The sequence below is a fragment of the Nerophis lumbriciformis genome, linkage group LG21 (assembly GCF_033978685.3).
Source record: "Nerophis lumbriciformis linkage group LG21, RoL_Nlum_v2.1, whole genome shotgun sequence".
Classification (NCBI taxonomy): domain Eukaryota; kingdom Metazoa; phylum Chordata; class Actinopteri; order Syngnathiformes; family Syngnathidae; genus Nerophis; species Nerophis lumbriciformis.
The window spans coordinates 12,708,458-12,736,135 of NC_084568.2; the positions used below are offsets into that span (position 1 = coordinate 12,708,458).

The following is a 27,678-nucleotide window of genomic DNA, read 5'->3' on the forward strand; positions in this document are numbered from 1 at the left end:
TTCCGGTTCCGGTGTTGGAATATAAAGAACATCCGTTTTGGTCAGTTTTTTTGTCTGCTATTTAAAATATAAACCGTTTTTAGATCTAGCTATTGCAATTTTCCCACAAAAAAAGAATAACTATTTACTTTTAGTATTTCAAAATTAAATTTCCGATAAACCAATTGCTTTTCGGTTGTTCAGTTGCCATTAATTATTTCAAACTTAGTGTTGGAATTGCGGCAATGGTTATGAATGTGATTACGGGTTAGGGGTTCGACGCTTTGTTGTGAAAGAACTCGCAGCGGAAGCTGAATTGTTATTAGCGGAAACGAAGCCAGCTAGTGGCTAGCATTCGCTAAACGACCGAATGGATATTAACTTTGTACAGGTAAGTTATTTTTCACGACGTTGTATTGCTTCAGGGTGTCGTTGGTGCCTTGTTCAAATATGTAACACAAATGTGTAACCTAATGAAAGTATAATGTTATTCATAAACACGCCGTGCAGACATAGCTTTGTGTAGCAACTTGGCATTCGTGATGTACATTAAATGATTCTTCTGAATTACCTTATAATAATTAAGTTTACTTTTACCGTACAAGTCTCTCATTAACTTTCACTTAGTTATTTTTAGCAAGTCAGTTGAAATTAGCTGACAACTACTACTATTTATGTCAACATGCTTTCAATTAATTTTATTTCCTGATTTCCTGCTACACAAAGATTTAAAATAAATATTGAAGTTAGATGCGACAGACTCAGTAAATGCTAGTGAAAATCGATTGTCGTAATTCCTACTATTATTCAAATGTGTTGTGTACTTTACACGTGAGGGAAACTGCACTTTTTTTTGCCTACTATTCACAGACTTTTCCCTTTTTTTATGCATTATAAATCGTAATTAAACGTTAGCAAAAGTCAGCTAACAATGGGGTCGATGGGGATCGCCCCTATTCCGCCCACAGGACCGTCTAAATAACCATCCAAAAGCCGCCAAAAATACTCCATTTACATCTGGTGACCTAAATATTAATCAAGAATTAGCGATATTGTTATTATAGGCGCTATTTTAGCGGCATACTGATTAGAGAGCGCTAACTAGCTTATGCTGCTCTAATGAGCCGGTGAACTGCTGCATCGCCTTTGAGTTGGAATTACATAAATACTACATGTTATTATGAATGATACTACATTACATATATACTTACAGCATGTATATAAAACGTTTATGGGGTTTTTGGATGTTTTTTGGAGCGCTTTTTTGGCGGAATAGAGCGACTTCCATTGACTCCATTTTTAGCTGACTTTTGCTAGCTTTTATTTACAACTGGTTGTTTTCATGTGTGTACTTAATTCTATGGATTTGGATTCAGTGCAGCGCTGATGAGGGAAAATGATGAGGATACGTGATGAGGAGACCCTCTTTAGCGAGGACAGCAAACTGGCCATCGGGACCCTCGGTGATGCCGGACTTGAAGATGACACGAGACCCTTGTCAGGTGACGCGACGCGTATGAAGCGGTCATGTGGCCTACCCGTTCAACCACGCGTTTTGTCATGTCGCACAGGTCTATGGCGTCTGGAGGATGCTGCGCTCATGGAGGTCGTGGAGTCCAGCGACGACGAACTCGGCCGCCTTGACATCGACCTGGACAGGAAGTCCAGACGGCACAATCTGACGTCGTGCAACGTGCGCGCCATCCTGCACGTCAGTGACACACACACACACACACCATTCACTACTAGCCAGTCGCTCCAGGAATCTGGGATGTTGCGTACGTGTCGATTCACGCACATATATATATATATATATATATATATATATATATATATATATACACTGTGTATATATATATATATATTATATGTGTGCGTGTGTGTGTGTGTAAATATTATAATAATATAATGGTTATATAATTAATATAATTGAATATTAAGATTATGTAAAAGTTCAACTCCTACCTTGTTTACTTTGACATCCTTAAAGTTTTGTAATCAATCAGAAATATCAAGTAGCTAAAAGTCAAACATGGATAAGTGTGGAGAGAGTGTGTTGCATTTTTCCCATTTTTATGTTGTCTGACATGTTTTTATAATATCCACTATGTTCATATTTTTTACCATAAACAAGTATTTTAAAGAGCAAATAATAGTGCAGGAACATTTATTTTTTCAAGCAAATATTTAAAAGAATAACTTACAGTTGATGTCTTTAAAGTAGCAAAGTAAACATCTGGTGTAATAAGTATAAAACAATAATGTACACTTTAGTGTCTTTTAATTTTTACTTTATGGGAAGCAGCACCTCCAAGTCCGAGTCCATGGTTCTCTCCCGGAAAAGGGTGGAGTGCCATCTCTGGGTTGGGGAGGAGATCTTGCCCCAAGTGGAGGAGTTCAACTACCTCGGAGTCTTGTTCACGAGTGGGGGAAGAGTGGATCGTGAGATCGACAGGCGGATCGGTGCGGCATCTTCAGTAATGCGGACGCTGTATCGATCCGTTGTGGTGAAGAAGGAGCTGAGCCGGAAGGCAAAGCTCTCAATTTTCCGGTCGATCTACGTTCCCATCCTCACCTATGGTCATGAGCTTTGGGTTATGACCGAAAGGACAAGATCACGGGTACAGGCGGCCGAAATGAGTTTCCTCCGCCGGGTGGCGGGGCTCTCCCTTAGAGATAGGGTGAGAAGCTCTGTCATCCGCGGGGAGCTCAAAGTAAAGCCGCTGCTCCTCCACATCGAGAGGAGCCAGATGAGGTGGTTCGGGCATCTGGTCAGGATGCCACCCGAACGCCTCCCTAGGAAGGTGTTTCGGGCACGTCCGACCGGTAGGAGGCCACGGGGAAGACCCAGGAAACGCTGGGAAGACTATCTCTCCCGGCTGGCCTGGGAACGCCTCGGGATCCCCCGGGAGGAGCTGGACGAAGTGGCTGGGGAGAGGAAAGTCTGGGCTTCCCTGCTTAAGCTGCTGCCCCCGCGACCCGACCTCGGATAAGCCGGAAGAAGATGGATGGATGGATGGATGGATGAAGCAGTAGTCATTTTTCATATCAGTCTGGAAAATGTTGTTTCTCAAAAAGAGTAAACTAGCAATTTGACAACCTTTATTTAACCAGATAAGAAACCCGTTGAGATCAAGATCTCTTTCACAAGGGTGGTGTGGCCAATAGGTCAACAGCACATGTCACAGAGCAGTTTCAGAAAAGTAATACTTTAAGACATACATTTTAAAATGCATAAAAGGGAACTGTGAAACCATTAACAATTGAGATCTAAAAACACAGACACTGTGCAAACGTCTCACGCTGGCCCTCGACCAAATTTTTTAGCCCAAGTCAAAAAGTTTGGACACCCCTGTTCCAGATCAATAGGAAGGTCTAGCGACGTCTGTGTGATTTTGTGACGTGTGTGCGTTGTCAAGGAGGTGATTACCGATGAGCGCGTGGTGGCCATGATGAAAGCTGCCATCCGAGACACTCAGGACATGCCCATGTTTGTAAGTGCACACCTCAACAAGCCTTTAAAATGTCTTTTGAGTCCAACTGACTCCTGCCCGGTCCACCAGGAGCCAAAGATGACCCGATCCAGACTGAAGACGGCGGTCCAGCAGGGACAGGTGATGAACCCCTCCTCACCCGACAAGCTGCGGAACACCTGCGCACCAACATGACTTAAAAGCTGCTGTCCATTTGTTTTTTTTGTTTTTTACAGTGTCTCAGCTGGAGTTTGTCTGCAGAAAAGACCTTGCTGGTAAAACATCACAGCAGCACCATTAGCAGTGATCACATGACTCAAGTTTGTTTGTGTCTCAAAGCAACCTCACTTCCTCAACGTTGATCTTGAGGAAGACGAAGACTCGTCAGATGAGGAGTACTGTCCAGACGAGGAAGATGAGGACACGGCTGAAGAGGTAAGTGGGTTTGTCACATGTTTTAACGATGGCTAATGGACCTAGAATCAAAATGTTTACCGTATTTACCAGACTATAGAGCGCACCGGTACATAACCCTCACTGATTGATTGAAAAAAACTCAAAATAAGTCAAGAGTGTGATGTGACAGGTGGTGACAGTACACCTACTTTGAGACAAGAGCTATATTGATGCACACTCAATTTTAGAAGAAATTGTTTTCCATATATTAGCCTCACTGGACTATTAAGTCGCAGATATATACGTTGTAAAATTTAGTTATTTACACAAAAAAAATGTATTTAAATATTTGTTTCCAAACGGTGTCTGTAACACGGCAGTAAAACGGCTAATCAAACAAAACAGAAGTCATGGTCATGGACCCACTAGCTGCGAAAACTAGCTCTCCAAACCGCTTAACGTATCCACGGAGACGTTTTGGTGAATTTACAAAACTGAAACCATACAAAAAGAATGCCACATTGTAAGTTGAAAATAGTAACACAGACACTCGTAAACATGCGTATTAGCTGCATGAATATGCATGAAAACACTCCTACAGACAGCACACATGGGACGGTTTAGTAGGTAAGAATTGTTTTACTTCTATTGTAAAACTCACAAATGTTGCTTGGAGTGAGGAACTAAGAATCTATACGTGTAGAAACGCTATGCATGACCAGAAGATGGAACGGCACTTCTACTTCCGGTTGAAAGCACTAAATGGATGAACACTGCAGCATCTGCAGTGAGCAAGCTTGTCCAGAAGATTGCACCATAGTCATACTTGCCAACCCTCCCGGATTTTCCGGGAGACTCCCGAAATTCAGCACCTCTCCCGAAAACCTCCCGGGACAAATTTTCTCCCGAAAATCTCCCGAAATTCAGGCGGAGCTGGAAGCCACGCCCCCTCCAGCTCCATGCGGACCTGAGTGACGTGTCAACAGCCTGTATTCACGTCCGCTTTCCCACAACACATGTTATAACTGTAGAATGATGGAGGGCGAGTTCTTGGTTTCTTATGTGGGTTTATTGTTAGGCAGTTTCATTAACGTCCTCCCAGCGCGGTAACAACACACAACAACAGCAGTCATGTTCTACCGTAAAGCAGTTCGTCTGCCGTAAACAGCAATGTTGTTGTAATATATTGAGTTGGAGGCAATAACCAGGCGAGGTGATGAAGTACGTCTCTTTAGTGTAGACTTCAGAACAGACTCACACACTTGACGTCAGGTGCGCAACACCACGTAAATCGTTGGCCAACCAAAAAGTAACCCCAGTACGCTATAGCCAACATTCACCAGGAGATGGCAACAGACAAACATAGATCACTCTATTAAATTACTCCCCTTTTAGAAATGGAGAAGTTCCTCAAAATAAATAAACAACCCAACCAAAAAATGCAGCAGCTCAATTAAAAAAACTGTACTTAAGCCACATTCTTTTTTTTTTTTTCAGTACTGAACTCTTAACCCTCATTTGTAAACAATAACATGCTTATTATACAAACAGTATTTGTACACCTTTAACACAGATTTGTATACTGTCTTCAGAGATTCAGTTTTTTTGGTGGTACTCGAAACCTTTCTGGGTACCTGCGAAAGGGTGTTCAGCATGGTTAGAAAAATAGTGACAGAGAATAGAACAAGGATGGACAATTCAAACCTTAACTCAACAATGAGTAGATGAGTGTTATGTGTGTGTATATGTGTAAATAAATGAACACTGAAATTCAAGTATTTCTTTTATATATATATATATATATATATATATATATATATATATGTGTGTATATATATATATATATATATATATAATAAAATCATTATATATATAGCTAGAATTCACTGAAAGTCAAGTATTTCTTATATATATATATATATATATATATATATATATATATATATATATATGAAATACTTGACTTGGTGAATTCTAGCTGTAAATATACTCCTCCCCTCTTAGCCACGCCCCCAACCACGCCCCCCAACCACGCCCCCCGCCCCAACTCGACCACGCCCCCCTACCCCCCAACCCCCACCTCCCGAAATCAGAGGTCTCAAGGTTGGCAAGTATGACCATAGTACAAACAATAACACACAATTACAGTGTATTTGCTTCTTCTTCTTTTTTTAATTATTTGCATTATGGCCGTAAGCGAATAAAAATCCGTAAATTAGCCGCACCGTTTTATAAGGCAAAGTGTAGGAAAAAAGGAGCGGCTTATAGTCCGGAATTTACGGTACATAAATGTTTGTAGTAGAGATTGACTGATTATCGGCCGGGCTGATTATTAAAGCCGATATTTGGCATTTTGACAGATATCTATATCGTTTTTTGTTATCAGTATTTGCCCCTTTTTTACAACTACAACAACTACATCAGCAGATACAAACTACACACACACACGATACCAATATTTAATCATTTACAAAATAAATATTTAGTGTAGTAGATAGTAATAACCACTGCTCAAGCACCAGCCTGTTGCCCTGCATTTGAAAAGTTCTCCTTTTGCTGGAGCCCAATTTTGTATTTATTTAATCAATTTAAGAAACAAATGTCAAATACGTTTTGATATCTGAATTATTTTCCGGTCTGTTTGATTGCGGCGCTCACACGGCGATGTCGTTCTACCGTTTTGTCCTTCTCGCAGAGCTGGTTTCCCACAGTACGTCTCCTTTGCGTCCCTGTCAAAACTTAAACATATTTGCCGGGAAATCCAGGTTTTGTCCTTTTTTCCTGGCGGTTTGTCGGTCCCGTTTAATTTGTTTTCGCTACTGCAGTGATGGAGTCGGTCGACAAACCTCCTTTCGCAACACTCTGAGCATGGGCTCGTTAAAGGAGCGCCACAAGTTTCATGTTCCATGATTCGATCAAATACATGGATGGACATAAGGACGACAAAAAATATATCTCTGACAAGAATACACATTTTGTGTAAATATCTTGACAAATAAGAGTTTGTTATATATGTTAAGAAGAGCAGGCAGCAGCTCACACATTCAAACGTTTACATACACTTGTGAAGGACATAATGTCATGGCTGTCTTGAGTTTCCAATCGTTTCTACAACTCTTATTTTTTGCGATAGAGTGATTAAAGCACATACCGTACTTGTTTGTCACAAAAAACATTCATGAAGTTTGGTTCTTTTATGAATTTATTATGGGTCTACTGAAATTGTGACCAAATATAAAATATTAATATAATAATCAACTTAAAGATTGTTCCTGTTGTTTACTGACGTATACTATTTATTTAAATAACTTTTACTGCAAATTAATACAAACTACAGATATTGGCTGTCAACCTTTTTGACTAGTAATAATCAATATTGGCCTTGGAAAAAATATATTGGTTGCTCTCTAGTTTGTCAGTCTTGATTGAATAATTGTGTGTGTGTGTGTGTGTGTGTGTGTGTGTGTGTGTGTGTGTGTGTGTGTGTGTGTGTGTGTGTGTGTGTGTGTGTGTGTGTGTGTGCGTGTGCGTGTGCGCGTGTGCGTGTGTGTGTGTGCGTGTGCGCATGCTCGCAGTCTTTCCTCAGTGATGGTGACATCATTTCCCCTCCCAAAGTTGAACAGTCCAAAATGCTGCTTGAAGGCCTGCAGGTCCGTCACAATGCCCACACTTCATTGTTTGAAAATGGAATAGATCACATCACATGACGCCCTGCTTTTTAGTGCTCCCCGAGACACTTGACGTCCACTCCTCAATACGACTTCCCGGACGCCTGCGGCCCCTCCTTTCTGGAGAGACTGAACGCCGTGGAGGAGGAGCTAGACTGCGGTCCCGCCTATACGAACTTTTCGGTTAGTTTGAATGTGCGATTAGATGATACGACGACCTCTGCCAAGTCTAATCTGTGTTTGCAGTCCCACAGGACCGAGGAGGAAGACGAAGGCTCCAGCGGTCTGGCTTGCCGCACACGCTCCAAACTTCGCCTGGTGAATGTTCCTTTAGAGCAGTTGGAGGCAGAGCTTCTCGCCCCCGATATCACAGCAGACATGTATGAGCAAAGCCCTCCGCAGCAGGAGGAAGACCGCCACTGGACGCGCTGGCTGCAGGGCCTCATGGCCCCAGACAATGAAGGTCTGTTGTTTGACAATTACAGTACGGCGGTTCCTCGGCCTCCATAAGGGGTGTCCAAACTTTTCCCACTGAGGGCCGCACACTGAAAAATTAAAGCATACAATATATATATATTTTTTAAACCTTTCGGGCTTCCCTGGGGCTCTCAGGGACCATGAAGCGTCTCAGTCATGAAAATGTCATATTATATTTGTCAAATTTCAGATATGTCTGTCGACATAATATTACATTTTTTAATGTTTTATTCCCTTTTTTGTTAAAGAAAACCCTGTTTTTATAGCAAAATATGCAATTTTTTCCCCCTAAAAATATTTAAAAGTGGAATATTTTATGTGAATTAATTGAAGCGTTAATAAGTAGGTCAATAATTCAGAACAACATTGATTTTGAGTCATTGTTATTTAAAATAAAAATACCATTAGCTGAGATAGGCTCCAGCACCCCCAGAGACCCCGGAAGGGATAAGCGGTAGGAAATGGATGGATGGATCTAAAAGGGCCTCACTCATATAAGTGTTAAATATAGTTCATACATTTTAACTTTATTAAACTTTCAACTTTTTTAACACTCTTAAGGTCAACTTCAGATCCATCCTTCAGTTATAACTTTTTAATATTATTTTATGTTTTTTTGTTTATGCCCTTTTTGTCTTAGAAAACTTTTTTCTTTATGGCAAACAGACAAAATGCGCAATATTTTCCCCCAAAATTTTTCAAAGTAGAAAATTTAAAGTGAAGTAATTGCCGCGTTAAATAGGTCAATAATTCATAATATTGATTTTGATTCATTATTATTAAAAAAATAAAAATAAAAATCTACTAAAATTGTAAGGAATCCAAAAGGGCCCCACTCATATAAGTGTTAAAAATAAATACATTTAAAACATTTTTTTTTTAACTTTAAACACTTACATCTCTCGATCAACTTCAGATCAATCAATCATAAATATTTATTAGTCTTTTGTTTTTTTGGTTTTGGTTTTTGGTTAGTTTTTTGCCTTTTTGTCATTGAAAACTTAGTTTTTTATGGCAAACACAAAATATGCAATATTTTCCCCAAAAAATATTTCAGAATTGAATATTTAAAGAAGTAATTGGAGCTTTAAATAGGTCAAACACTCATAACATTGATTTTGATTCATTATTATTTTTTGAGTGATGACAGTTTTAAAGAAAAAAAGAGCCTGCGTGGCAGCTCTGTTATGAGAGGCAACATTTTCTCGTTACATTTCACCTCTATGCTCTTGTATTCCACTTTTTAATGTTTATTTTGTGACAGCATTATTAGAATGTGTTGCGGGCCGGTAAAAAATAATCTGCATGTTGCAAATGGCCCCCCGGGCCGCACTTTACACACCCATGGTCTACTTTCTAGTTTGGTTTCTACGACTGTGATGTGGAAGTTGGGTCTTATAACTAAATGTGCATCTAAGTCAGTCACAATACATGAAGTACATATACTGTAACAGTACTGCAATATCAGGATGAAATGAAACAGTAATAAAAACATACTTTTATACACGCACACACACAAAAGCTTGCTGTATTCTTCTGAGTGCTGCTACACCTCGTTCTTGAGAAAATCAAACAATTACGTTTTGAATTAATTTACATGAGAGCCTCTTTAAGGACGCTACGCGGAACGCTGTAAACTTCAGTTTGTCTTGGTTGTCCTCTTGAAGGAAATTCATGTATTATTAGACACAATTGTGTATAGGAAAGGTTGTGAATACGTGTTAGTTTCATGTATTCATTAATGTAGTTTTATATTATCAGCCTCTTCAGGAAAACTGTGCTTGAGGACTTTTTCAAGGCTGCGCTTGTTTGCTTCTGCAGAGGATGCAGACGATGACGATGATCCGGAGTACAACTTCCTCGATGACCTGGATGAACCCGATCTGGAGGACTACAGGACAGACCGGGCGGTCCAGATCACCAGTAAGCTTTGTTGATGACGCCCACGTCCGCACCGTTAGCATGTCAGCACTGTTGCAGGGTTTCCGTGGGTCATTAAAAAACATTAATAGTCATGACATGGATTTTGCAAAAATTAAGGCCTTAAATGGCATTAAAAAAACATTAAATTCAATGTGCAGAGGCATGAAAAACGTGTCGAACGGTGGAATCACGCATGAGCTAATCACAAGTCGGCATAATCACAAGTCGGCATAATCACAAGTCGGCAATTACTGTAAAGGCAGGGAGGGAGCAGGTAACCGTGCCGAATATCTTTGGCGTGAAAAACAAAGCAGCTTGACAACGCCATCACAGCTGGCAGCTGATGCTACCACTACAGACAAATAAATAAATAAAAACACATTTTCAGATTAAACAGTTTTATGAGCCAATTGTAATTCACTACAAAGCAAAAGTTAATGTAAACCTTTCAACTATTCAAGATTATCATTGTCAAATGCCTAAAATTGTGTCCATACAAACAGCTTTTGGCTATATATGATAACTATCTGCAGTAGGACATGGGCATTAAATTTGTATTAAGTGGCATTAAAAATCATTAAATTAGACATGCTGATACCTGCAGAATCCCTGTGTTAGCATATCATCAGCGTTAGCATATTAAAATAGAATATCATTTTATTTTCCAACAAAATTAGTTTTCAGAACAGGAAGACTGATGGGTCACCACAAGGGCAGTGCCCCGGGAAAAAGGTAAACATGGTGCAAAGAGTAGGAGGCTAAGCCAAGCCCCTGGAGGGACTCAGTTTGAGACCACAAAAAACCCTCAAGCAACAATCAGCACATATGAGCACACATTTACAACACACAAAAACTAGAGACTTGCAACGGGGGCTAATGGTGGCATCCGGCACAAAGCACAGCCATCAGTGTGCTGATCCTTAGTCCATCATATTGGTTAGGGCAAGCATACACATTCCAATGGTGTGTGTGCTTTAGTTGTCTGTTCTGGCTCTCAAATCGATCATAATATTGCCTTGCAGAGCAAATAGCTTCTCCAAGATGTTATCCAATTTGCGATTTAGTTCAGAATTCGTCAAAGTTTGAGTTGAGTCCCGCTGCCATCGTCTTCAGCATTTGTTGGTAAACCAGAGCAACGCTCACTCCAATCAGCAGATGGCCTGTTATCACAGTTCCAAATAGATAGATATCTTCAATGTCTTTGACGGGAAAAATCGCCAGGCACACGACCCTCCACTTCTCCCAAGAGTCCCTCATGATCTTCCCTGTGTTACAACAAACACCAATATGGTTATGTATGCAGATGACACAACTCTATACAGTACTGCCTCTACCTTAAATGACCTAGAAAATAACTTAAATCAGGACCTGGAGAGAGTGTCCCGCTGGGTAAATGATAGTAAACTTGTTGTGAATATTGACAAAACAAAAAGCATTATTTTTGGATCCAGGCATATGCTTGTTGATGACCCACAGCTTCATATTTTAATGTCAGACATACGTATTGAGCAGGTAAAAAAAGCAAAATTGCTTGGTGTGCTATTAGACAGTCAACTGTCATGGTCCGATCATATTGATGGTATTTCAATGAAAATGGGAAGAGGTTTAGCCATGGTCAGGAAGTGCTCCACCTTCTTGACATCCTCAACAATGGCTCAAGTCATACAGTCCTTGGTTTTCTGTCATCTTCATTACTGTCCTATAATATGGTCCGCTACGACTAAGTCTGACCTGAACAAACTGCAACTTGTTCAGAACAGAGCAGCTAGACTGGTACTTAAATGTTCTTTGCACACTAATATTTCATTTATGCATTCACGCCTGTCCTGGTTGTCTGTTGAACAAAAGATGTATTGTACCGGTAGTCTCCTTATGTTCTTTAGAACTATCATTTTAGATCAATCACCAGATTACTTTTACAAACAGTTTTTAAAATCAACTAACACACATATTCATGACACTAGGAATGCCAGCAATGGCTATTTGGCACTTCCTGCTCCCAGGACCAATCTCCTCAAACACACAGTCATGTATAGATGTACATCATTCTGGAATGGGTTGCCATCTCACATTAATCTCTCACAAAGTAAATTGTCATTCAAGACAGCTTTGAAGATACACCTATTGCAGCTGCCCACATGACGTGAATTTTTAATACTGGTTTTAACTAGCTTTTTATCTTATGTTGTATTTTTCCATTGTATAATGTCTGTTATTGCATGTATTCTTTGTATTTTAATTTTCTATGCTCCTATATGGACCCCAGGAAGACTAGCAGTCGCCTTGGCGTCAGCTAATGGGGATCCATTCAATAAACAATAAACAATAAACAATGTATACAGCAGAAAACGCTCCGTCACTACTGGTAGGTTTACCGCAAACCTGAGTTTCTTGTCAAGAAGAATTTGTCAAATGAGTTGAGAGACCAGTTTATCAATTCCATGTTTTACATTTCAGTACTGTTATGTCAGCACTGTTAGCATATCAGCACTGTTGGCAGAGTCAGAATGGTTAGCATCTCAGCATTGTTAGAACATCAGCACAATTAGCATGTCAGCAGAGACGTTGAAGTCCAAATCATTTGTAAAAAAAAAAACAAAAAAAACAAACATATATATTCTTTGAAAAAATGTGCTGATAACCGTAAATATACCTCTTTGGATTAGCATCAGTGGGCAGGATTAAAAAGAAGATTAGCGTTCGATTTTTTTTAGCATATTTCTCATATTTGCTTAACGGCCTTTGGCCTGATGAGAGTTCTTTTTCTTTGGAACATTTCCACACTAGCTGGGAAAGTAATTACTATGCTCTTGTTAACTCTTCTTCTGCAATCATCTTTGTGTTTGTGTTGTTTGCAGAGAGAGAGGTGAATGAGCTGCTGGAGGAGCTCTTCGACACGGTGAGTTCAACTCGGGGCCTGTCTGCACGTAGCAAGGACAAGTGTGTGTGTTGGCTTGTGGAGGGAGCGGATATCTTTTATAGCTTCTTAATGGTCATTTTTAACTACACTTTTCATTATTCACCAAGGATCCATGGGTGCACCAGGTGCAGCCTTTGGCTCCTTTCCATCCTTCAAATGCACTTACTTGACACCACCTGACATACCGGTACTCTACATGTCATAATCTCAACCACAGCACTAAATACCAGCCATTTGTGAGGCTGACAGAAAAGATTCACTGTATCGGATCGATAAGGAAATCAGTGGTGTCACACATCACCAGAGACCAATGAACATTTGACCTCATGGTAACACTGTCATGTCAATTTTTGTCAGGTCTTACAAGCTATATTTGTAACAACAAGTATGGGATTATGCGTCTATCTATGTATGTGTGTATATATATTTATATATATATATGTATGTATGTATGTGTATATATATATATATAGACACACAATCATATATGTATATACATATGAATGTTTATTTACCGGTATATACACAAACAAGCAGCTGTATTATTTGAATATTTGCAATGACAAGGAGAGGCCAGCTAAACACGGGTCTAATCGAGCGATTCAGACAAAATAAGCAGTATAGACTTGGACAGATGTTTGTACACACCTTTTGTGCTCTTCCTGTAGTTCTGCGATGGAGGCTAGAAGCTAAAATGCTAGCTTCGAAGTTGCCTTAATTTCTATCATTAGCCATATTTTGTCCACTTTGAAACCGTTTCATGTTGCTTGAGATGCTTACTTGTCTGTGCAGCTCCAGGAGCAGATACCGGCTGAGGAAGAGGAGGAGCCGCCAGCTGAAGAGGAGGAGTCCGAGACTGGACCCAAATTCAATGTCCCTCAGGCTTTGTGGTAACAGTGCACTGCTTATTAATATCCTGTATGATGCATGAATGGCGGGTCTCAAGTAGGTTGTGAGAAGGTCCTCCTGTTGGGACGGTCCAGCAGAGAAGTGCTGTGACCGTTTGGGTCAGGAGGAAGAAAAAAGTCCTCCTGTGCAGCTTCTTCAAACAGGCTAGAAGAAGAACTGAGCTTGAGAGGAAACACATCAAAGCCTGCTCTTTGCCGGTCATGATCAGTCTAATTACTCACTATAAGATAGCTTACGTTTATGCATTGTTTGGCTGGAGTGATAGGAGCCATGCCTATAAACTAGTTTATTTTTATGTTGTTTGGCTGGAGTGATAGAACTCATGCCTATAAACTAGCTTATTTGTATGTTGTTTGGCTGGAGTGATATAACTCATGCCTATAAACTAGCTTATTTGTATGTTGTTTGGCTGGAGTGATAGCACTTATGCCTATAAAGTATGTTATGTTTATGTGTTGTTTGGCTGGAGTGATAGCACTCATGCCTATAAAGTATGTTATGTTTATGTGTTGTTTGGCTGGAGTGATAGCACTCATTCCCATTTTCTGCTGTTTGAAGCTTTGAGCCACCGTTAGCTGGCATGCTAACAGAGCGACGGCGGGCAGTCCGGGAGCAGTACCAAGCTCTGCAGCACAAGAGAGCCCTGCAGGACACCACCAATCACCCTAACGACAAGATGAGGGACACACCAACCCCACAGTCCACCTGGGTGCTTCAGAGCCAAGTCTACCCCAGCCTCCACTTGGACTCTTGCCAAAAACAGCAACTCCAACAGCAAATCCAGCAGGTGAGTTGTCACCGATCTTGCACTGGATCCAGTATTTTCAAGCAATTATGTTGTCTTTCAGCATGTGCAGCTGCTGACAGAAGTTCATCTGCTCTGTCGTGGTGTCCGCGTTATGCAACACGAAGAGTCCGTCACCAAGCACTTCTTGGTTAGTCAAGTAGACCAGTGTTTTTCAACCTTTTTTGAGGCAAGGCACATTTTTTTCATTTAAAAATCCGCAGGCACACCACCAGCAGGAAACGTTAAAAAATGAAACTCCACCAGGTCCTCCTCGTGCCTTAGTTTGAGTTTGTTGGTGTTTTCCTGTGTGTAGTGCTTTAGTTCTTGTCTTGTGCTGTTATTTTGGTGTTTTCCTGAAGCAGTTTCATGTCTTCCTTTGAGCGCTATTCCCCGCACCTGCTTTGTGTTAGCAAGCAAGGCTATTTAAGTTGTTGCTATTCTTCATTGTGGGGACATTGTTGATTGTCATGTCATGTACGGATGTACTTTGTGTACGCCGTCTCTGCTCCACACGCTGCAAGTTTTTGCTGTCATCCAGCATTCAGTTTTACTGTCGTTTTACATAGCCATCCCTATACTTCATTGCCTTTTCCTTTCCCTTTTGTTAATTTTTGGCTTAAGCGTTATATACCTTTTTACCTGCACGCTGTGGTCTGCATATTGGGATCACAGTTCTACAGCCGAATTCTACACAGCACGGACACTAAGGAACGGCACAGTATTTGCAGATTATAATTATTGATTTGCAAAAAAATATTTTTTGGACCAATTAGGTGAAGTTGCATAATTTCCCACAGCACACCAGACAATATCTCACGGCACTAGTGTGCCGCAGCACAGTGGTTGAAAATCACTGACGTAGACAACAGCTGTTTGTGTCTCCCCCACACCTCAAAAAAACCCTGATGTAAACAAAGTTCTTTGTCCAGGAGGAGCTGCAGCGCTTTGCCCTGCGTCAGGAGCAGCTGTTCCATGCCACTTCTTTTCGAGCGGGCAACCTGCAAGGAGCGCTGGACCTACTTCAGGAAGTGGAGCAGCAAGTAGACGTGCCACCTCCCCCACCGGCCCCACCCGCCATGTCCAAACGCTGGCTTCCCAAGATGACCCCGTCGTCCACCCCCGGTGAGGAGGGAGGTAGGACACATTTGATTTTTCATGCTGACGTTTCTCTCCTGTTTAGGCCGCACCTTCCATGTACTGCCCTCTGACACCGCCTGGCTTTTTGCAACCCGACCGGTCTTCCTCTATCCACAACTACTTCCTGTTTGCAGCCTGGATCCCGCCCAGCACACCTCGCCTTATCGGAGTACTTTCACCGCAGGAGAAGATGGGTAACACAGCCACATCTTGTTCAAATACACTCGGGTTCCATCTTAAAGAGCTTGTTTTGCATTGTTTGCATATTGCAAAAATCAATATGCCGATGCAACACGAAACACATAATACAACAAATAATACAGCTCGTAACCAATGTACAGAGCTATCCCATTTATTACAGTCTATTATTCAGTCCCTCCAGGATTTTGCTGGGTTTTTTTTCTATTATTGCGGCCTAAAAATGCCTAAAATTTCTAAATGTTGCGTATAACATTGAATCAACTTGTGAATTTGTTATCAATGTTTTAAGTGTTCTTGTGATTTTGAAGGGGAACTGCACTTTTTTGGAAATGTCCCTATCATTCACAATCCATATGTAGGACAAGAACACACGTTTTTAAAAAAATACATTCTAACCCGTAAATAGGTGCGAGCAAATGTCAGCTAACAATGGAGTCAATAAAGCGCTTTAAAGAAGATCCAAAAACCCACATCAAGGTTTTATATACATGCTGTAAGAATATATGTAATGTAGTAAAATTCATAATATTATGTAATATTTACGTATTTTGCTCATTTTAAGCATATGGCAGCAAATTAATTTCACAGACGTATCACAACGTTCACGTTTCCTTCAACAACAACACTACTAAACATGGCCGACTTCATGTGAGACAACAAAGACTACTTTGGTTCTAATGATGATCCAGAAACCTCTATTTTTGATCCTGAATGTAAGGAGGATGATCTGCAAGTTTTAGAAGCTGTGTGATACACAGATGCAGCTTTAGTGAAACACTCAGCATCATGTAGCAGTATTGCTAAGTGCTATCTGAACATAATGAAACAATAATTTACTGTACAATGTCTGCTCTCACTGGGTTACAGACTGATAGGATGTTGATATCTTCCTATTTCGATGAAGAATTAATCATAATCCTCACAAAGGCTTAAAAAAATGTGCTGCAATGTGCCATCTCCGGGTCTAAGTTGGATGTCAAAGTTGACCAACGTCTCGGATTATGTCCACAACCTTCTATCTTGGTGAGAGGCATGATTTATAATGTATAATTAACTTTCAGTGACTCAGAGGCGATGCAGGAGCTCAATATGTCAATATAGCAGCATAAGCTAGTTAGCTCTCTGTGATCACGGTGCTGCTAAAAGTAGTTTCTCGACATTAGCGCTTATATTTACATTATTATTTATACTTGGTTAATATTCAGATCACGGCATGTAAAGGGAGTTGCCCTTTTTTGGATGTTATTTAGAGGACTCCCATTAGCTGCATTTTTAGCCAGCTTGTACATGCTGGATTTTACGACTTTGAATGCATAAAAAAGAAAGACGGATGTGTTTTCCTCTTACATAATGATTGTGAATGATAGGCAAATTCCAAACAAAAGTGCAGTTCCCCTTTAACCTCATAAGTTGGAATACAAATACTGATAATGTTGTTTTCCTTATTTGGTACCGCACATACTTAAAAGTAGATGCTAGGTGTCAGTAAATGCGCTTACACAGAGCTCATTGTCAAAATACTGTCGTGCTTTAATTCATTATAGCTAATAATAATTACGGGAAAAAACGTCACTAAAGGCTTGATTTTTTTCCTTTGTCTGCTCTGTCGTAGGCAGTTTCAGGCATTCTCACACTTGAAAAGTGTTTGTGAACAATTGAAAGTAAACTACAGCGGTAATTTTTGTTGGTAAATGAGAGACGATGAGAGATTATCATCATACTTCAACATCTCGGTCATTAAAATGCTGCCTCTATGCTGGATCAGCATTGCAAATAAAAATATATGTTCTTAACTATCTCACCATGGATAAATAAAGCCTAAATGAATACATGTGAACTAGGAAGTAAATGCGAGGGGATGACAATTGTGCCGTTAAAGAGTTGTTATATTGTTACATGTTGTTGTCCTACTTCGTCTACACAATACCAAAGATTGATTAGACAAATGTGCGGAGGATTGGTCGTTATTTGGGTTAATTGGCGTTATTGCGACATCACAAATTCCTAAAGGTACTGACTATCATTATTTTTATTTCGTGATAAAAAAGCTCAAGCAGATAGAGAGCTTTTGTGAAATGTAGCGTCGATGGTGAGAATGTATTCCATCCATCCATTTTCTACCGTTTGTCCCGTTCGGGGTCGCCTATCTCAACTGCATTCGGGCGGTAGGTGGGGTACACCCTGGACAAGTCGCCACCTCATCAAAGGGCCAACACCGATAGACAGACAACATCATTTTCCATTAGGGACGGCGTGGCGTAGTGGAAGAGTGGCCGTGCGCGACCCGAGGGTCCCTGGTTCAATCCCCACCTAGTACCAACCTCGTCATGTCTGTTGTGTCCTGAGCAAGACACTTCACCCTTGCTCCTGATGGGTGCTGGTAGCGCCTTGCATGGCAGCTCCCTCCATCAGTGTGTGAATGTGTGTGTGAATGGGTAAATGTGGAAGTAGTGTCAAAGCGCTTTGAGTACCTTGAAGGTAGAAAAGCGCTATACAAGTACAACCCATTTATCATTATCATTTATCATATCTCTGCAGGCTGATTGTTTTGGCTTTGAAGCACTTTGAGGGAAGCGTGCAGCCAGACCATCTGATCAGCTCCCACTTGCTGTGCAAGAGCGCGTGGAACCTGAGGAAGCACATTCGGGAGATGAGCAGCTCCAGAGCGCGATGTGGCAACGTCATCAAGGTGAGCCTCAGATAAATGACGCTTGTCGAGGTCGACGCGTGGTGATCTTGGTGTGGTCGTTTCAGACGTTTGTAACAGAGCAGGTTGTCCCCGCCCTGCCACTGGCCTGTGGAAGAGTACAGCTTGGGGATCAGCGCCCCCCAGTGGACAGAGACCCCTCCATCATGCCAACTTGGCTGAAGGTGATAAAAACATGTTTGTTTTGTGTTTGCCGAACAGTGGTCATCCTACACAGTCCAGACCGGCACATGCCAGGCTCGAACTGGCAACCGCACGTTTCCGCAGTTTAAGGGGCTGTTTGCAACCTTGCGGATGCATACAGGGTGCTAACTTTCCAAAGTGTTGTAAGCGTTAACATATTTTCCGGGCTGTAGAGCACACTGACATTTTAGAAGAAACAAATGCTTACATATATTAGCCGCACCAGAAACTACGTCGCAGATATATATAGATATATAATTATAAATATATATACAGTATATAGCGTTGTGGGGAAAAAATCGATTTGAATTCGAATCGCGATTCTCACTTTGTGTGATTCAGAATCGGTTCTCATTTTAAAAAAATGTTTTTTGTTTGTTTGTTTGTTTTTTTCTTTTTAGTTTTTCTTTTCTTTTTTTTTTTTTAATTAATCAATCCAACAAAACAATACACAGCAATACTATAACAATGCAATCCAATTCCAAAACCAAACCCGTCCCAGCAACACTCAGAACTGCAATAAACAGAGCAATTAAGAGGAGACACAAACACGACACAGAACAAACCAAAAGTAGTGAAACAAAAATGAATATTATCAACAACAGTATCAATATTACGGTAGTTACAATTTCAACATAGCAGTGATTAAAAATCCCTCATTGACATTATCATTAGACATTTATAAAAATAAAAATAAAAAAACAATAGTGTCACAGTGGCTTACACTTGCATCGCATCTCATAAGCTTGACAACACACTGTGTCCAATATTTTCACAAAGATAAAATAAGTCATATTTTTGGTTCATTTAATAGTTAAAACAAATTTACATTATTTCAATTAGTTGATAAAACATTGTCCTTTACAATTATAAAAGCTTTTTACAAAAATCTACTACTCTGCTTGCATGTCAGCAGACTGGGGTAGATCCTGCTGAAATCCTATGTATTGAATGAATAGAGAATCGTTTTGAATCGGGAAAATATCGTTTTTGAATCGAGAATCGTGTTGAATCGGGAAAAAAAAAAATCGATTTTGAATCGAATTGTGACCCCAAGAATCGATATTGAATCGAATCGTGGGACACTCAAAGATTCGCAGCTCTAATATATATATATATATATATATATATATATATATATATATATATATATATATAGATTCTGTAAATGTTTATTTACATACTTTGTTTCCAAATCAAGGCGTCTGCATCAATCAACACACCGGCGCCGCGTCTCACCAGTCTGCTCGGCAAGTAACACGGCAGTAAAACGGCTGATCAAACAAAACAGCAGTCATCGTCATGGACCCACTAGCTGCGAAAGCTAGCTCTCCAATCAGCTAAACAGACTCAATAACTCCCCAGTGACGTTTTGGTGAATTTACGAAACTAAAACAATACAAAAAGAATGCCATTGTATGTTAATAATACTAACACAGAGACCCATAAACTTGTTAGCATATTAGCTAATGTTAATGACGCAAGCTTGATTACATTACGATAGCTCGTACAAATATGCATAAAAACACTTCTACAGACATCACAGATGGGATGGTTTATCAAGTAAGAATTGTTTTAGCTGTATTGTAAAACTTGCATACGTTGCTCGGCGTGATGAATGAGCGAAAACGCTACGGACGAATACTTCCGGTTCAAGGAACGAAACAGGAAGTACATTTTCAACCCACAGCACCTGCAGTGCGCAAACTCGTCCAAAATATGGTGGCATAGCACATGCAATAACACACCTTTTAAGTGTTTCTGTCGGTGTTGTATGAAAACGATTTGTTTAATATTAAACATTAAGGCCGTTAGCAAAGAAAAATCCATAAATAATAACTAACCTGACTAAAGCCTCCAAAGCGAGTCTCTTTTCTCCCAGGGTTCCCACTCCTTCCTCTTTTGTTGGTCTCATTCGGACCAGGCTGGGCTTCACCTGGTCTACGCTGTCCAGAATTCTGTCTTTGGCGGCGATTTAAAATGTGTCTGTAGTGAGCCGTGATGTGGCTTTACTCCTCGCAAATAGTCCTTTTTAGTCCACAGCGAATCCCTCCTTCTTTCCAGGCTGGTTTGTTGGCTTTTTGGACCCAGATTGAGTTGGCAAAATAGGCAAAACGAAGCACATGCTGCAGCACTGAGTGACAAGGGAGTGGTGTCCTGTGCAGCAGGTGGCAAGGGGGCTCTGCCTCATCAACAATGCTGTGTCCTGCTTTTTGCCTGTAGGCATGATAGAAATGACTGATTGAACAAAGCATTCGTGCACGGAGGCCTTTTTGGCCCGAGCGAAAAGTTCGAAAATCGAACAGTTCGTATATAGAGGGGGTCATAAATGGAGGTTCCACTGTAGTAGCCTTCTCAAAAATACACGTACCTGCTGTCTGATGACATCATCTGTCTTCCAGAACAGCCAAGAGATCCTCCAGAAGACAAAGCTGAACATCTTTCCCCCACGTTATCCTCCATCCCTTCCCAGAGGCTGCACCCTTAGACTTTACCCCACTCGGGTGAAACAGTACTCACCCCGAGCTGCCCCTTCCCACAAACGCCTTTTTACGTTGGCCCACAATGGATCCCTGCAGCCGATCTGCCCTGCAGAAAGTCAGGTGGTTGGAGCGTCGAGGAGGCTCCCTCTCCATTCCTCTCTGTCTACAACCTCAGTGGTTCCTTGCCCAGCTGCTCCGCTCAAGGCAAGCTACATCATCATCCAAAGGGAGCAGGCTTTGGAGAAACCTCTCTACAGTCTGCCCCCCGTGGAGCAAGAGGCAACAGAGAGCCAGCACCATGTCCATCTCATGGCTGGGACGCAGGTGGACACGGCTTCACTGGTGGTGTGTGCACTCCATCCCACACACGACGATGCCAAGTGGGGATCGGGTGGAGAGGGGGGAAGACAAGATGGAGGACAGGGGGGAGACCAGGGTGGGGGAGGTCAGGGCGAGGATGGTGAAGGGAAAGAGGCAGGGGAAGGAGAGGATGACGATGTGGGAGGACAGGGGGGCCACGGGGGAGGGAAAGAGGAAGGTCAAGGGGACGACGATGAGGAGGAGGGAGAGGAGGAAGAAGGGCAGGGAGGACGAGACCGAGAGAAGGACGACGATCAAGAGAGGCAAGAGGAGGACGAGGAGGACGACGAAGACTTTGATGACCTCACGCAAGATGAAGACGAGGAGGAAGTGATGTCATCTGCATCAGAGGAGTCCGTTCTGTCCGTTCCAGAGTTGCAGGTAGGACTACCTGGGTAACGTGTGACACCTGACAGATCAATAACAATTAAATTGATGCCATCATTGTATTGATAATGTCATCATAATATTAATGATGTTGTCATAAAACAATGTCATCATAATATTGATGTCATAAAATGTCATAATATTGATGTCATCAAAAAATAATGTCATCATAGTATTGATGATGTCATCATTAAACAAAGTTATAATATTGATGTCATCAAAACAATGTCATAATATTGATGTCATAATATTGATGATGTTATCAAAACAATGTTGTCATAATATTGATGACGTCATCATAAAATAATGTCATCATTTTGATGATGTCATCATTAAATAATGTCATAATATTGATGATGTTATAAAATAATGACATAAGACATGTAGCAGTTGACCATTGACGCTTAAAGAAAATAGCGTAGAAGTTGAACTTTACCCTTCACAGTAGACATATAGCAGTTGACCTTTGGTGCTTAAAGGAAAGAGTGAAGCAGCTGACCTATGAACTTTACAGGAGACCATAAAGCAGTTGACCTGTAACTTTATAGGAGACCATGAAGCAGTTGACCTTTGACTTTTATAGAAGACCATAAAGCAGTCGACCTATGAACTTTATAGGAGACCATAAAGCAGTTGACCTTTGACTTTTATAGGAGACCATTAAGCAGTTGACCTTTGACTTTTGTAGGGGACCATAAAGCAAATCTTTGACTTTTATAGGAGACCATTAAGTAGTTGATCCTGATATAAGAAATTAAACAGTTGACCTTTGACCTTTATAGGACAATATTAAGCAGTTGACCTTTGCTCTCTACAGTAGAAAATGAAGCAGTTGACCGTTAAACCCTTGTAGGAGACCATTAAGCAGTTGACCTTTGACCCCAACAGGAGACAATGAAGCAGTTGACTTGGCTGGCGTCAAAAAGGAGGGATGTCGCTGACGTAGAGTCAGAAGAAGATCACTCGCCAACCTCGCCTGGATCGCAGGAGGAAGAGGAGGAAGAGGAGGAGGGCCCTAAAGGGGAGGAGCTGGGGGAGGGGTCAAGCAGTAAGGTATCAGAGGACGATGACACACCGACCTTTGAGGAAACACCGCGGGGGGGAGGACGAGGAGCAGGAGGTAGACGAGGAAGAGGTGTGTTTATCATTGAACATTCACGCACCAACTATGACCATGAGGTTACGTAACCATTTAAAGGCAATATCAACACTTTAATCACATAGTGTGTTTGTTTGTTGGTTTTTTGGCCGTCTCAGCAGGTCGGAGTCGTCCTCTTCGAGGTCTCAGGCGAGGTCGTCAAGAGCGCCACAGTAAAGATGCCACTAAACTGTCGCTGCTTTACGATGAAAACATCCTGGATAACGACCCCCAGCGGGACAGCAAAGACTTGGCCTTCGCTCAAGGTTACCTCAGCAGGGTGAGACGCTTGCCTTTTTCCCCAACAATTCTTTGCGTCTGACCCGCTGTGTTCAGGTCGGCCAAGCTCTGCGCGACGTCCCGGAAAAGATGGAGGAGTTTGTGTCTCTGCTGAACGAGCTCGGGCAACTGGAAGGACAGGAAGTCCTCAGCGTCTTCAGGAAGCTGCGCTGCATCCTGGGAAGCCAAACGGAATTAATGCGCGACTTTGCTGCCTTTCTACATCCTGAGCAGGCATTGGAGTGCGGACTGGTGAGACGCAGCGTCGGTGTGTGGCATGTTGATTGGTGCAAACGCCTCAATGTCGCCTGTTTGTGCAGTTCCAAGAGCAACAAGCCTTCGAGCGCAGTCGGCGTTTCTTGCGACAATTGGAGATCACTTTTGGAGATAATCCGTCTCATTACAATAAGATCATCAAGGCTCTGCAGCCTGGAACTGACCTGAGCCCGACCAGCATCAACGAGGTACCACCCCACCTTTCATTTAATTTCACTCCCAACAAGCATTTTCAGTATAATATCTTTTATCTGTAAAAAAAACAACATATCTATAAAAAAAAAACTAGTAATATTAAAATAAAACGAACAAAGAAGCATGATGTGTGTCCGTAAAAGAGCAAGAGGAAGCAAAAGCTTATTCTGTCCTGCTTAATCACTCATAATCTGATTCTTAATCAACAGTACATAATCACCTGACACTTGGCAATATTTAGTATATTATTACAGGATGCGTATCATATGTAATTCCATCAAAATTTGAAACCCACTCTTCATTTAATTAAATTAAGTTTGTAAAAGATGAGAGAATGAGTGAAAAAAAACATGTCTACTAGAAGTTTGGTATGTCACCATGGTTGCTACTTTTTATTTGACACAGCGCTATTACGTCTAATCAATACTCACTAAACTCAACAAAAAAGTAAGTCACATGATTTCCGCTTTCACGTAATCACATACAGAGTCCCATAATTGGCCAATAAAACAGAATCCGTTGATAAACGTAAAATAATATCAGGGAAATTGACCTAAAAACAGCCGTCGCCTTTGGTTACAGAACTGTTGAAAGAAAATGTCGTAAACAGTTCACAGAAAAGGTCGAAGAAGAGGTCGTAAAAGAGTTGAAAGAAGAGGTGTCTGGAACTTGGGCAGATACTGCTTTCTCTCAGCTTTGTAGTTCTTGGGTCAAGACAATATCTTTCTGTTGATTACAATACATGGAAGAAACAGAACGCCTTCATTTTGCTTCCCATCCTACACAGTGGAGTTTTACAAGCCTTCTTCTTGGTAGGTTCAAAGACAGCTTTTGTCTTCTCGCCGGGAACTCATTGAAACACAAAGTTTTGTGATAACTTAAATACAATTATTCTAACACCAGGTATATTTAATTAGAGTTTTGGTGGTATAATAAATACTCAAATGAATGATCAATCGTGTAATTAGTCGTGATTACAACATCAATCAGATGATGAGGATTATTATTTGTGCCATAGTCCGAGTCTGTGGTATGGTGTTGGCCTTCCAGCAATAATCTGATGTTGTCTGCCCGTCAGCTCAAGGCTCAGATGGCATCGTTGCTCAAAGGGCACACTCACCTACAAGCGGAATTCTGGGTGTTTTTCGACGAGCTCCGCCCACCACCGGCTCGCCCGGGACAATTTGAAGAAGCCCATTGGCCGGAGGAGGTGGGCGGCGCCCCGGATGGAGGGGAGGGCTTCGGCAGCCTGAACGGGGGCGCAGCCCATGGCAGTTTTGAGGAAGTTACCTTACCTGATCTGGAAGAGGACGGACCGAAGGTCCAACCAATGGCGAGCCGGCGCCAGAGGCGAAAGATTGATCCCCACAGAAGTTACAAGGTGCGGCCTGCAGACGCGTGATCGGACGCGCCGTATACTTTGTCTCACTGTGTCCGTGTTGATGGCAGGAGTCGGACTGGTCGCACCAAGACCAGAGTTGCCTGTGCCGCGACTCAAAGAGCCACAGACGTCGCCGGAGAGGATGCTCCCGCTGCCTGGGCGACAAGGTGCGGTGGCGTCCGGTCCCATGCCGGTCACATGACACCTTGACCTGTTCATTTCCCTGCCCAGGGCTCAGGCGGCGTGTCCCGGGCTGCAAAGAGCCTGGGCCCTCTGTACTCGCCGGTAGGCTCCATCCCCAAAGAAAGCGTCGAGCCGAAGGTGGACGGCAGCACGGTTCCCAGCTCGCCGGCGTGGGAAGGATCCTTCCCGCCAGCGGAGAGGGATGACTTTGGCGAAGATCAAGCGGAGACCGGCCACAAGACCGAGTCGCCGCCTCCGAAGAGGAAGAGAGATGAAGAGCTACATCCCCTTTGTGACCCCGCCACCACCTGTGTCGCTCCGTCACCCGCAGACGTTCCCGTGTGTGCCAAGAACATCTCTCTGACGCCGAGCGGGGAGAAGGTGATCCTGTGGACCAGGTACGCCCCCCTCTCTTGATTACCAGCGCCGATATTTGGCATCTTGACCTATATCGGCAACTGAACTACATCAGCCGATAGAATAAATACACATATGACACCAGTATTTAGTATGAAAAAACTACAGCAAGGAAGTAGAGATGTCCGATATTATCGGCCGATAAATGCTTTAAAAATGTAATATCGGAAATTATTGGTATTGTTTTTTTTATTATCGGTATCGTTTTTTTTGTTTGTTTTTTTGTTCTTTAAATATTAAATCAACATAAAAAACACAAGATACACTTACAATTAGTGCACCAACCCAAAAAACCTCCCTCCCCCATTCACACAAAAGGATTGTTTCTTTCTGTTATTAATATTTTGGTTCCTACATTATATATCAATATATATCAATACAGTCTGTAAGGGATACAGTCCGTAAGCACACATGATTGTGCGTGCTGCTGGTCCACTAATAGTACTAACCTTTAACAGTTAATTTTACTCATTTTCATTAATTACTAGTGTCTATGTACTGTAACTGTTTTTATATTGTTTTACTTTCTTTTTTATTCAAGAAAATGTTTTTAATTTATTTATCTTATTTTATTTTATGATTTTTTTTAAAAAGGACCTTATCTTCACCATACCTGGTTGTCCAAATTAGGCATAATGATGTGTTAATTACACGACTGTATATATCGGTATCGGTTGATATCGGTATCGGTAATTAAGAGTTGGACAATATCGGATATCGGCAAAAAATGCATTATCAGACATCCCTATAAGGAAGGTATTCTCATGGCCCCATTCCCGGGTGGATCTCGTGTGAGAGGAAAAGGGGGGGTGGGTAATTTTGCAAAGTGCCACTTTTGATAGCAACTGACGCTGTGGTCAAATTTGGAATTGCCAAAAAACACATTTTGTACACACAGTAAAGGAGATAGTTAAAAAAAAAAAAGGCAAACTTTGCATAAATATGTTGACAAGTTGGAGATTGTTATACAAGTAAAGAAGAGCAGGCAGCAGCTCACACATTCTCATACTTTCTGTAGCATCCAGGAAGAAATTGTCGGCCATCTTGAAAAATGTCTCGACTATAATCGACGTGAAGGAGCCCAGAGTTGTTTTTATTTTAAATGTTGGCGATATCTCGGGGTTCCTCACCTGGAAATCTTGCACTGCATTAAATCCATCAAGTTTTATAAAATGGAGGAGATAGTTTTTACCAATTTTAAGTCTTGATGCTCCTCTTAGACGCACGTAATAAATAAAATAATAATAAATATAAACCCTAACCTAACCCGTAATAAAAAAATCTAGTTCAAAAACAGAATATTCATGTTCAAATAACTTTTACTGCACATGAATATCGCCTGCAAGTATCGCTCCTTGACTACTAATAATCGGTATCGGCGCTGAACAAACCGTATCGGTTGACCTTCCGTCGGCTGCGGACATAAAGGAGCGACTTGTTTTCCAGGGAAGCAGATCGGGTGATTCTGACGGCGTGTCAGCAGGAAGGAGCCAATCAGAGCACTTTCCAGAGCATCTCCAGTCTGCTCGGCAACAAGACTCCAAGCGAGGTGATTGGCCGATCGTTTGCGCGCCACAGGACGAACCGCTCGCTGACCCCGCCAAAACTCTCGCCCGCAGGTATCCCGCAGATTCCGGGACTTAATGTGCCTCTTTCAGAGCGCCGCTCGCCAGGCCAGCTCGGAGGACGAGGCTCCGCCCACCGAGCCCCAAGTCAATGAAGACTAAGAATGATTTTGTGGTATTTATCTTTGCGTCTGTAAATATGTGTTCGCTATTAAAACATTGATGGATCTTTTTGAAGACATTTTGACTTTCAC

The 27,678-nt window shown here is 41.7% G+C and overlaps 1 protein-coding gene across 1 annotated transcript; it reads left to right on the top strand.

The window, feature by feature from the left end:
* Positions 1 to 67: 67 nt before the first annotated feature.
* On the top strand, positions 68 to 27,656 carry gon4lb (gon-4 like b). The gene is made up of 29 exons (XM_061983309.1): positions 68 to 370; positions 1,356 to 1,481; positions 1,551 to 1,690; positions 3,399 to 3,473; positions 3,543 to 3,593; positions 3,689 to 3,727; positions 3,792 to 3,887; positions 7,424 to 7,498; positions 7,571 to 7,699; positions 7,763 to 7,979; positions 9,815 to 9,916; positions 12,775 to 12,815; positions 13,629 to 13,726; positions 14,304 to 14,532; positions 14,594 to 14,680; positions 15,462 to 15,654; positions 15,713 to 15,863; positions 18,409 to 18,559; positions 18,625 to 18,741; positions 21,163 to 21,984; positions 22,879 to 23,125; positions 23,251 to 23,408; positions 23,465 to 23,659; positions 23,728 to 23,871; positions 24,957 to 25,259; positions 25,328 to 25,426; positions 25,491 to 25,840; positions 27,306 to 27,408; positions 27,479 to 27,656. Exons 2-29 carry the CDS (start codon positions 1,376 to 1,378, stop codon positions 27,584 to 27,586), a joined length of 4,626 nt encoding a protein of 1,541 aa, XP_061839293.1. The 5' UTR covers positions 68 to 370; positions 1,356 to 1,375; the 3' UTR covers positions 27,587 to 27,656.
* The last annotated feature ends 22 nt before the right edge of the window (positions 27,657 to 27,678 follow it).

What these genes read in the sequence shown, in the direction of transcription:
- gon4lb (XM_061983309.1), top strand. Translation starts at nt 1,376, where the DNA reads ATGATGAGGATACGTGATGAGGAGACCCTCTTTAGCGAGGACAGCAAA. An exon ending in ACGTGCGCGCCATCCTGCAC is followed by an intron (nt 1,691 to 3,398) that starts GTCAGTGACACA and finishes TGCGTTGTCAAG; the next exon opens with GAGGTGATTACCGATGAGCG. An exon ending in CTGCAGAAAAGACCTTGCTG is followed by an intron (nt 3,728 to 3,791) that starts GTAAAACATCAC and finishes TGTGTCTCAAAG; the next exon opens with CAACCTCACTTCCTCAACGT.